The 12,134-nt window shown below is 36.4% G+C and overlaps 1 protein-coding gene across 1 annotated transcript; it reads right to left on the bottom strand.

Moving 5' to 3' along the window:
- Window positions 1–354: 354 nt before the first annotated feature.
- On the bottom strand, window positions 355–11,642 carry LOC110935584 (probable sulfate transporter 3.4). Its single transcript, XM_022177958.2, has 13 exons — window positions 11,374–11,642; window positions 10,710–10,758; window positions 8,713–8,920; window positions 7,863–8,034; window positions 7,082–7,147; window positions 5,694–5,807; window positions 4,941–5,057; window positions 3,624–3,750; window positions 2,388–2,674; window positions 1,451–1,641; window positions 988–1,073; window positions 693–769; window positions 355–605 (listed from the first exon to the last, which is right to left on the bottom strand). Exons 1-13 carry the CDS (start codon window positions 11,629–11,631, stop codon window positions 462–464), a joined length of 1,896 nt encoding a protein of 631 aa, XP_022033650.1. The 5' UTR covers window positions 11,632–11,642; the 3' UTR covers window positions 355–461.
- Between the last annotated feature and the right edge of the window lie 492 nt (window positions 11,643–12,134).

Consider the following 12,134-nt stretch of genomic DNA (forward strand, 5'->3'; position numbering starts at 1 on the left):
CGCCTAACGGCCTAAGGCTTTAGTAAAATCGCAATACATTTTCGGGAAATTTGCTAAAAATATAACCGGTTTAAACAGTCCACAAAATTCATTGTCTGGGGACTACCTACTTATTTACAATGTTTTAAAATCCGGTTTTTATACCATACCGGATTTGGCTCAGAAACGGTTTAACCGGGTATATCGGACGGTTCAATCGGGTGTACCGGACGGTTTAACGGTTCTACCAAACGGTTACACAGGTACAACTGGCCGGTTTGAACTTTGAACCGGTTTTTAAAACATTGCTTATTTAAGACTCATTCTTAATTATTGTCATGCATAAAGAAATACAATGAGGCATGAAATGGGTTGCTTGATTTGAATCAAATTAGATGAAAATTACATAACTGGCTAAAAATATATTGATTTGGTTAAACTAATTTTCTTTTCACAACAAGCAATTTATTAACAGTTTCGGTTCACGGTTTAGCCTTCCACGATAACTTAATGTCGGCCACGGCTTCACCGACAGTGAGATACAAACCGTTTGACCCAAACGCCTCCAAACTATTCGACCGGTGTAGCTTTTCCATCACACTTCCTGTGGGATTTGCCAATACAAGCTGCATTTTCCAAATGAAATATCATATACGCATCGTTAGGTTTTACAGTACAGCGTACCATACAACGTTACAAATAAATCTAATTACCTGAAGAGATCGGTTTTCAAGCGTCTTTCTTAGCTCGTTCATCATCGCGAGCCCACTCGTGTCTATAGCAGGCACAGCTGGGAGTTTACATAAATATTGTTTTGTATTGAGCGCGCGCGTTATATAAATAAAACCATATTTTAGGACACACGATAATTTAAAAGATTGTAACTAGTGCCCTATGGACAACTTTTAAAACTATTCGACCCGTTATATATGTGACATACACTTAATATTACATATACTAGTTGAAGTAAACCATTTAAAAACGAAATTTCGGTGAGTGATAGCATACCAGTCATGTCAATGACTACACACTTTAACGTACTGCCCGCGTTGGCTGCAATCCAATCTTCTTCCTCCCTTAACCATCTCAATATCCTGCGAACATTCGAGATTGAGTATCTTTGTATAGGTTACACAAATTTTACAGTTACTGCACCAAATAGTAAAAACTTTCACGCTTTTGTTGTTATACGTAAAGAAAATCTATCGGTTGATATAACAAATTTTTATTTAGTTATCATTTGGTGCAGTTGCCTGCAATAACCGTGAAAATGGCGGCGCACACCCATGCACCCATTTTTTGTTTTTCACGGTTATAGTAGATCAACTGCCTCAAATGGTAACGAAATAAAAGTTTGTTATATAATTGGTAAAAAAAAGCCTATTAAATTGTGTGACAAATAGAATATTACAATTTGGTCTAGTAAAACCAATAAATTTAATATATTGAATGTTGATTGCACATAGTTAACCTTTCATATAGGTAAGTAGAATTGGCAAAGTAAATGGGAGCTTGAATTCCAAGTATAACAAATGAAGGCACTCTTTGAGCTTCTCGGAATCGATCAAGATCTTGATAGATTTGAGTGCCCGGAATGTTTCCTAAGACACTCGTGTTGGGTCGCGTCACATGTAACAAAATTTTGAAAACCGAGATTCCTACCTACAATGAAACATGAACATCATTATTAAAACCTAAAGGTCGTTAAATGGACGGATAAGCAAACATGTCAAAGCGGGATGGATCGATCATAACGGGTTATGAACGGCATAGGTCAACCCAAAACATTATTATTTGATAAAAAAATTACCATATCACTAAAACAATTTAGAAAAGAGTAAATTACGTTTTTGGCCCTGTGGTTATATCACTTTTACTATATTAGCCCAAAATAAGAATTTTTAACATATCTGCCCCCATGGTCTCTATAACTAACCATTTTGGCCCCTAAGTCTAACCATTTTAGCCCCATGGTCTTTATAACTAACCATTTTGGCCCCCATGATCTCTAGACTTAGGGACCAAAATGGTTAGTTATAGAAACCATGGGGGCAGATATGTTAAAAATTCTTATTTTGGGCTAATATAGTAAAAGTGATATAACAACAGGGGCCAAAAACATAATTTACTCTTTAGAAAATTATAACTATGAAAAATACACTTTGTTCAACTTTTGACCCGTTCAACATATTCAACCCATTTACCCTTTTTAGCATATTATTGATTTGACCCGTTTGACCCTAAAGATAAAAAAAATGCCCGAATCAACCCATTTATAAGTAAACGGGTTAAATCTAACACCAGTATTAAACCCTTTCTCGAAAAAAAAAACATAAGGATTTTAAGATTTGATGTTGGTAAAATATGGTTAAACATAATGTTTTGTAGAAAAAGGATGGAAATATTACTGCAATGGCAAGCCCAACAGGGACCGAGACGAATAGAACACCAAGAAAAGACGATAAGCAAGCCACGAAATCAAGCTTGTCAACTTTCCAAAGACGAAATGCGCTTTGATAATCAATGAGTCCAATAACAGCAGTAACAATAATTGCAGCCAGTATTAAATCTGGTGTGTACTTAAAAAGAGGCATCAAGAACAAAAGTGTCACAAGCACCGTTAACGACATTATTATGTTCGACATTGCGGTTTGTCCCCCTGCATTTTCGTTCACAGCTGATCGCGAAAATGATCCTGCAAAACACAAAAAGTAGTTTGTTAATTTGTTATACTTCTTAGGTTTTTTTTTTTTTTTTTTTTTCATGTTCTTAGTTAGTGTTTAGTGTGCCCTTTGAAATTGATTATATGATATTGAATAATCAAATAGTCACTTGTGTTTGGCAAATTCAGAATTATTCAAGTAAATAATAGATAAAGTGATCAAAATGGACATTTTTATATAGAGTTAACTTCCATTTTGATCCTTGTGATTTGGTTATTTTAACGATTTTGCCCCAATAGTTTAAAAATACTCATTTTCCTCCCTGATTTTTCTAACTTATCGTCATTTTGCTTCCCTGCCTCTAACTCCATCCAAAAAAATCCATTAACTAGAAGGGTATTTTGGTAATTTTATAGATAAAAGCAAGGGTATGCAAGTCTTTTCACCTAAATAAACCTAAAACTTGTTTATTTACATGTATATAAGTAATTCTTTTCTGATCCCCCATCTTTCCGACCACTCTTTCTACCGGCCATCACCATCCACCACCACCTTCCGACCACGACTACTGCGACTTTTAACTAAACGTTTTAATTGAGTTAGAGCTAGGGAGTAAACTACCGAAATGCCCCTATTTTTAATTGAACGTTCTAACTAAGTTAGAGTCAGGGAGTAAACTGGCGACAAACTCGAAAAATCACGGAGGGAAATGGCTATTTTTAAACTATTGGAGCAAAACCGTTAAAACGACCAAACCACAGGGAGCAAAATGAAAGCTAACTCTTTTATATATCATTGAAGTGTTAGAATTTAAACTGTAACATTTATTTCCTATCAGCTATAATAAGAAAATATAAATTAATTATTAACCATTAAAAAAGAACTATCATCCATATTTCAACACTAACCATGATCATATCTTATATTTTTCCACACTATATATAAAGATGTCTTGCAAAATAAAAATGTTTAAATTCGAACCTGTAGTGACGTAACAAGATGAGCAAGAACCCACCATGTTCATAAGCCCGATTGCTATCATTTCTTTGTTTCCGTCTACTTGGTAGTTCTTCAATGCCGCAAATGTTCTTCCAACCGCTATCCCTTCCTACAAATTAGCATACACATGATTGACCAATCATGGATTCATTTTTTTCTAATGTATAGTAATGTTCAAAACGATAGGTGACGTAATGAGCCAAGCCACTCGTGAACTATTCCATATCGTCTCACAAAAAAGTTCAAACTGAGTTGTGCTTAAATGAACCCGAGCTTGAATTAAAGCTCATTTAAAAATGAGCACTCCTACTTGAAAAATTACTAACAAGCCCGACTCCAGCTTTGGAATTAGAGGCGGGCAAAAAAACGGTTATTAACTGAAATTAGAATCGGTTATTAACCGTGTAACATTAACCGGTTAATGATTAATTTTTAACCGCCGGTTAGTAACCGGTCATAAATACTTAGTATAGGAAGGGGTTGGTTAACGTACAAATGGCCTTAACGCACGATGCGTACGCTGTGAAATATAACATGCGGAATTGAGGTCATAAACTCGGAAGCAGTGGCGAAGCTTGAGATTTCCGACCGGGGGGTCGGAAGTCATCGGACCTAAAATTATACCTTAAAAACTATAAAACCGGGGGGTCGAAAACGTATATATCTAAAAAATTCTATACGAAACGTACATATATAACACTACTGAGCGAAAAGTTCGGGGGGTCGGGCGCCCCTCCCGGCCCCTTCAAAGCTACGCCCATTCTCGGAAGACTAACAAGCCCGGACGATTCATCATGCGGCTTCACAAACCCGGACGATTACGACATGCGGATTTCACAAACTCGGACACTTCTTCATAAACTCGGACAAATTCCAACATGCGTCTAATTTTTTTTAACATGCGGGATTTTGTTTTTTTTTTCATGTACATGCGAATTTACCTCCCATCCAGAAAACCGCATGTTGTATACCTAGAATCCGTATGTTATAATTTCACAGGGTACGTTAAACCTAATTGTATTTTACACTTTCTCAAATAGGAACTGACCGGTTCACCGAAAAAATCAAAAAAAGAAAAAAAACCTGCAGGTTATTAACAGAAAATAACTCGTAAGTTAACCGGACGAGTTAAAAAATTACCGGTTAAAGTCAAATTAACCGGTATAACCAGTTAACCGAACCGGTTATTAAAATTAACCAGTTTGTGCACCTCTATTTGGAATTGTGCTCGATTTGGGTTGGGCGCAGCTTGGCTCGTTTAAACAATTTGTCCCGTTAAGTAATTCACCAAAAACATACCGTGAGCGATAATAATCCAGTAACAACACCGGTTTTGACAGCAACGGCGAGAAACTCGCCATGGAAATATAGCATATTTGATGATGGTGGGTTCACACCCTTGTCCAACTGACCAATCTGTAAAGAAAGTCAAAATTTAAGGGCCATTTGGTTACATTTTAAACTATAGGGACTAAACTAGTTACCCTACATATACAAAAACAAGTTGGGGGAATAGTGCTTGTGTGGCACTTCCCTATTGGACCATACTATTTTTAATTTAATTTTATTCTCAGTTTAAAATTACGTTTTCGTCCTTCGTTTAAAATTACGTTTTTGCCCTCAGCTCAAAATAAAATTATAACTTTGCCCTTAGCTCAAAATTACGTTTTTGCCCTCGGGTCAAAACCTCTTTTTTTATTTTGTTCCCAGTTTAAAATTACAGTTTCGCCCTCCGTTTAAAATTACGTTTTTGCCCCCCAGCTTAAAATAAAATGTTTTTTTTTTCCTCTAGCTAAAAATTACAATTCTGCCCTGAGCTCATAATTATGTTTTTTCCCACAATTCAAAATAAAATTATGTTTTTCCCCGTAGCTCAAAATTATGATTTTGCTCTCAGTTTAAAATTATTATTTCGTCTCCAGTTCAAAATATAATTACGATTTTGCCCTCTGTACAGACATACATGTTATGAGAGAAATATTCGGCTTATTGCCCCGCAACGCGGGCGGGGCAAAAACTAGTAATATACAATTTGAATTGTGTTTTTCTTACAGTTGCTATAGTAGTAAGGTTTGATTCAAAAAGAGCAACTACAACTGTTGATAGAATAACTGATGCCAATGGAGCTGCTGCTGATACCCAAAAGAGTTTCGGTTTTCGCATGCCCTGCGTTAATCACTTGTACCTTTCAGTTAAAATTTTCTAGCGCGGAATATGAAGTAAAATTTTCTTTTACTTCTATAAGACCATGTGTATGTGTAGTGGTAACAATTTATAATGCCCCCATCATGGGGCATTATCTGACATGTGGCATCCTAGTCACACTTGGGCATTATAGCAAAAGTGGTGTAGTGGGCATAATGCCCTATAATGCCCCTACCAATCATTAAACAAAAAAAAAAAAAAAAAAAAAACATAGTATTTTCTCATTGGCTAGTCAGACCCATTCAAACCTTCCACAATTGATTTTAGGCGTTTTCATTAAAACGCCAAACCATTTTTTTTTGCCCTATAATGCCCTATGTAATGGTGAAGGGAGCGTTTTTTTTGCCCTATAATGCCCCACTACACATGGTCTAATCACAAATACGGAAAAGTATTTTGCGTATTTGTGGATCATTAGAAATGTCTTGTGACATACAAACCTGACCCGCTTTGTACTTTCTTAAAAGAAACTCATATTGTACAAAAAAATTGCATATGCGACAAAAATTTTGCATACTCGACAAGAGTTTCACGTACCAGAAAGAAATAATTTAGAAAAAGTTGTAAAATGTGGAGCGGATATTGTATATTCTAATGAAATTTGCTCATTTATAAAAAGAGTTAAATGTCATTTTAGTCCATGGGGTTTGGGTCATTTTGCCAGTTTAGTCCAAAGGTTTCATTTTTCGCCTGTGGATCCAAAAAGGTTTCACCGTTACCCTTCTCGTTAACAGAAGGGCAATTCAGCCATATAAAATGACTGAATTTCCTTTCTCGTTAACAGAAAAAATGAATGAAGTTAACCCAGTGGACTAAAACGGCAATGGTGAAACCTTTTTTGACTCACTGGCGAAAAATGAAACCTTTAGACTAAACTGGCAAAATGCCCCAAACCACAGAGACTAAAATGGCATTTAACTCTTTATAAAAATATAGAAGTAAAAACTGGACACTAGCGTGTACTTATTCGTACAAAATGGACCTATTAGTGATTTTCTTCATTCATAACCGCAATGTCATGTTTATCAAACCGAACAAATGTATACATTACGGCTTGTCGAGTTCATTTAAGCTTTTAAACTCAACTCATATAGTGGAAAACAGTTTTTATGTGACACTATAGGTAACATTTATAAAGCAATTTTTGTTAAGTTGAAAAGAAGCAGGAATATTTGCAATGAAAATTATAAATAATCATATTAATAATATGATATTATTATGTTGGATGTACTTACAATTTGCCTAGTAGCTAGTAAGCAGGCCAAAAAGCTAAAGCCCATAACAATAGTATGCCAAGACCACTGCATAAACATAAAAAAAAATTAGACCTTTAAGATTCCCATTTTCACAAGACAAAGAAATTGTATCCACTAATCATATTTCTGAATCTACACATTTGTCCATCATAAAACTAAAACCCTCAACCACTGGGGAAGAGACGTCTTTTCTACACGCCTTGATATCGTCAGGTTACAAGTAGGGCTGGCAATTTCAGACACGGACACGAAACATGACACGGTCTTAACAGGTTCGTGTTTGATCCTTAGGTCGACACGATAAGACCTGATAGTTTTCGTGTTGTGTTTGTATTTACCTACTTCGTGTTTGTGTTTACCTGTTTCGTGTTTGTGTCTTATCGTGTCTTAACAGGTCGTGTCTGACACGATATGCCAGCCCTAGACTCCACACACCACTCCTCCAGGTCAAGTTCGTGTCTTAACAGGTCGTGTTCGTGTCTTAACACGATATCCCTAAAATCTTCCCAGGATCCCTATGACACCCCCAAAAGTATAGTACCAATCAAGATCAAAAGTTACTGATCAGTTAACGACGTGGTGACACAACATACTAAGTGTTAAGTTGGGGGTGACGGGCGTCAAAGTGATAGTTGAGGGTGACAGTGGCCAATAGCCAATAGTTAGGGGTGATAAAATCCAATAACCCTTTTATTTAAGTCATCTGATTTTTTCCATTTAAAAAAATCACAGTAATGTTACTATGATGTTTCTTAGTTACCTCGTCTCTTTGCGCTACGACTGATGATAAAACGGGGATTATTTGCATTTTGCTAGTGAAATTGACGATTCCAAGTAACCCTTTTAATTGTTGTAACGAGACGATGACTGCTGCCCCAGCCATGAAACCAACGAGTGTCGCCTTCGATAGGAAATCAATTATAAATCCTAATCTGTAGATCAACATGTCTTAGTCAACTTGCTAAAATCTTACAACATAGATGCCTCACTTATGGAAAGATTAATATTTGGTTATTTAATAAGAAATCAATTTTTTCTTCAAAAAAAAAAACTAATATTAACCGAATCAATATCAAAACCAACTTTTAGGCCGCATGGTATGGTTTGGAGCCCCTAGGGGATCCATTATGCAACCTCTTCGCCATATCACCAATAGAGTCCCCCTTTAACAACCAATTTACGAGATAAAAACCCTCTTTTCATCAATAGCGCCCCTTTCACACACACACACATCTCGTTATTGTCTGCCATTAGAACCACGACCATTCAACAGTTCTCATGGTATAGTTGGGGACGCTATTGATGAAACAGTTGTTGAGGTGGCATGGGGGTGTCGCCCCATACTGCGTAATCTTATATATTTTTATATTATATTTAAAAGTCTATTGTAAGTTTTTCTATTAATGATATATTAGTTGTTATTTATTTATTCTCATTTATAAATTATAAGGATTGGTAATCTTTTATTTAGTCTTAACTAATCAAACCACCTTTTTCAACAACCGAATTATTAACCGCAACATTAGTTAGCAGTTCGGTTATAGGCCATAACCGAACCAAACCGACTCATTTTAAGTTGTACCGTACAAGTTACGTGGAATAAATGGTACCTAAGTAGTCCTAGAGAAGCTTGGAAAAGGCCAGCAAAGAATGTAGCGGTGAAAGCCAATCTAAGGTACAAAACCGGGTGCAATGAGTAAGAAACGGCGTCGTTTAGCATTGTTCCCATCACCAATGAGGCTATAGAAACTGGACCCACCGCTAGATGTTTAGAGCTTCCCAATACAGCGTATATCAATGGTGGCACAAAGCTTGAATCTGAAAATATTTTCATATTTAACATGAGGTTAATGTTTTTTTAAGAAGTTTTTATGAATCATTTTTCAAAAGTTTAAACATGAACAAAATGTTACTCCAGCCAGACTTAGTTTTGCTATTCAAAAATAGGTAGCGGCGCAGCTTGTTATCCGTTTACCAACTATCTCAATTTAATTCATAACACGAGAATTTCATTTTTCTAAAATTTTAACAAAGTTTTTAAAAGAATTTGTCGGTCGGTTTAGGAATTTTACTTGTACCTTTAAATCTTTAATTATTCTAAAGTGAATTATACACATGACTAGAGGTGCACAAATCAGGTTTTGGCCCAAACCAATTCGGGTTCAGTCAAATATAGTCAACCCTAGTTGTTGGTCAAACCGGGTTATATGGGATAAATGATCGGTTTTGGTTGAAACTAGAGGTGCAAACGAGCCGAGCCAAGCCCGAGCTCGAGCTCGATAAGGCTCAGCTCATTTCAAGTTTTTTTCTCGAGTAGCTCGCAAGCCGCTCGGCTCGTTTGCACCCCTAGTTGAAATCGGTTCGATTTAAAAGCGGGTCATAATCGATTCAGTTCGGGCTTAATCGTTTTCAACCTAGTTTCAATCCCAGGTCCAGGTTCTCTCAAACCGACTTTAAGATCGGGTTTGGTTCTGTTCAGGGTTTAACTGTTTTCAACCCTACAGGTCAGGTCAGGTCGGGTCCAAACCGATTTTAAGATTGGGTTTTTTCCCAACCCAATTTTTTTTCACCTTACACATAATTTCGAAAATTTAGCAAACTAGCCAAATTTAGGAAATGGCCCCTCATGTAATAATTTATTCATTCAATATTTAATCCAACTTCTTTGAGATAGTTTTCTCTATTATTTTGTGCTACCACTTTGCGTCATTAACGGTACAATACATTACAAATAGTAGGTCTTTTAACTTTTAATTACTAAAACATCATTATTCTTTATTTTGACCTTATCTTATGCATTTTTTTTATTACAAAGGCTCAATAATCCCAAATAATGAAACCGTTAGTTTCAGTTTAGTGGATTATGATCAAATACAAAGGATCCTAATTGTAAGAAGTGTAAGAAGGATTTATAGAGTGACAAGTGTCCAATAACCTAAAAAAACCCACTACACAAAAAAACCCCACTACAAAAAAAAAAAAAAAAAAAACCCTTAAACATCCACCACCACCAAAAACCTAAACACACCCCCCACCCCCCACATCACCCACCCTAAAAAAAAAAAAAAAAAAAAAAAAAAAAATTGCCGAGGGGGTGGGGGTTTAGGTTTTTGGGTGGGGGTGGGTGTTTAGTTTTTTTAGGTTTTTTTTTTTTTTTTTTTGGGGGGGGGGGGAGGGTTAGGTTTTTTTTAGGTTTTTGGGGGGTGGGGTGGGGTGGGGGGGGGGTTAGGTTTTTTTAGGTTTTTGGGGGGTGTTAGGTTTTTTGGTGAGGTATAGTTTTTTTTTTTTTTTTTTTGCCGGGGGTGGGTGGGTGGGGGGGGGGGTAGGCTTTTGGGTGGTGGTGGGGTGGGGTGGGGTGGGGGTGGGTGTTTAGGTTTTTGGTGGTGATGTAGTGGGTTTAGTTTTAGGTTATTGGACACTTGTCACTCTATAAATCCTTCTTACACTTCTTACAATTAGAAGCCTTTGTAGAATAACTTGACCCTCAGTTTAGTTTGGTACAATTTTAATTTACAATTGTTAAAACCGTTACTAACAATTTGGTCCAAAAAAAACCGTCAAAACCAGACCATAACCACACTAACCAAGCCTCATTTATAAAACTTACATAAGCCAATCACAGGAGGCAGATTTGCAAGCTTTGCATAACTTATTCCCTACAATTAAAACATAAAATTATAATCATAATAATTGTTAAATACTTAAATGTAGCATATATATCTAGAAAAAAATATCTCGTACAATTGGGCTTAACGTACATTACGTACGCGATTAGAAATCACACGTTCATAACATGAAATCGCTTGTTGAAAATCAGAACTTCACATGTTCAAAAAAAATAACCATTTTCGCATGTTTGTGTATATATATATATATAAATCGCATGTGTGTATAAAAAATCATTATTGCATGTAATAAAAGATAACCCAAATTGCATGACGTTTAATAATACCAAAATCGCATGTTGATAATGCCTCGCGTATGCATTATACGTTAAGCCCTATTGTACAATAACCGGCCTCTATATACAGGGGCGGATCTTAGTGGAGCCGTGGCAGGGCCATGGCCCTGGCAAGTTTTTCGGCCGTAGTGCTAATTTTCCGCATTTCGATCGAAATTTTGTATATATACTATGTTCGGCCCTGGCAAGTTTTTCGCCCGTAGTGCTAATTTTAGTGTCCGTGTCTTTCGGCTCTGACAGGTTCAACGGGCAAGATCCGCCACTGTCTATATATCTAATATATGCATGCATGCATCATGTATACATGTACCTGAGGGATAGCAAGGCTAGCAATGGTAAGACCCGAAACGACGTCGGACCAAAGAAGGGCGACGTTGTAATTAGGCGCCCACTCGAAAATGGGTAAGACGAACTGAAGAGCAAGTTTAAATTTCGTTACTCGCGTTTGGTTTTTAAATTTGTGTAGGGGATCGTCGGCGAAAAAAACCTCCAACAATTTGTGCTTGAGTTTCTGAAAACTCGTTTTCTTCGGCGGAAGATAGACGTCGTGTGGTTCCGGTGGCGCCATTGTTTCCGGCGGAATTGATATAGAGATTGTGGTGGTTTCTGGCTGGAGATGACCCGACCCGAATTTGTCACACATGCTGTTTGTGTTTAAACTAGTTTTGTGATTATAAGGACAGTTGTGGTCGTTATGGGTTTAAATAGGAATATAAGATGTTGATTAAGGGTAGGAATGGAAATTGATGTTGGAACCAAGGGGCAATATGGGGATTTGTCAAATGGATACAAAATTAAGTAGGAAAATTACTAAATAAACAAGATTTATCAAAAAAAAAAAAAAAAAAAAAACTTTTCAAAATAAACATAACTTTTTTACCGTTTTCAAAATAATCAAGTTAGCGATGGGCTAGTCAAATGGATACAAAATTACGTGGGAAAATTACTAAATAATCAGGATTCATCAAAAAAAAACTTTTCAAAATAAACATAAGTTTTTAACCGTTTTCAAAATAGTCAAGTTAACGATGGGCTAGTCAAATGGATACAAAATTACATGGGAAAATTACT

This window comes from Helianthus annuus, chromosome 4 (genome assembly GCF_002127325.2).
Source record: "Helianthus annuus cultivar XRQ/B chromosome 4, HanXRQr2.0-SUNRISE, whole genome shotgun sequence".
Taxonomy (NCBI): domain Eukaryota; kingdom Viridiplantae; phylum Streptophyta; class Magnoliopsida; order Asterales; family Asteraceae; genus Helianthus; species Helianthus annuus.

Coding starts and splice junctions, on each gene's coding strand:
- LOC110935584 (XM_022177958.2), bottom strand. CDS start 11,631: ATGGCGCCACCGGAACCACACGACGTCTATCTTCCGCCGAAGAAAACG. Junction 3,751..4,940: donor CTGGATTATTATCGCTCACG/GTATGTTTTTGG, acceptor GCTAATTTGTAG/GAAGGGATAGCGGTTGGAAG. Junction 770..987: donor TGTAGTCATTGACATGACTG/GTATGCTATCAC, acceptor GTAAACTCCCAG/CTGTGCCTGCTATAGACACG.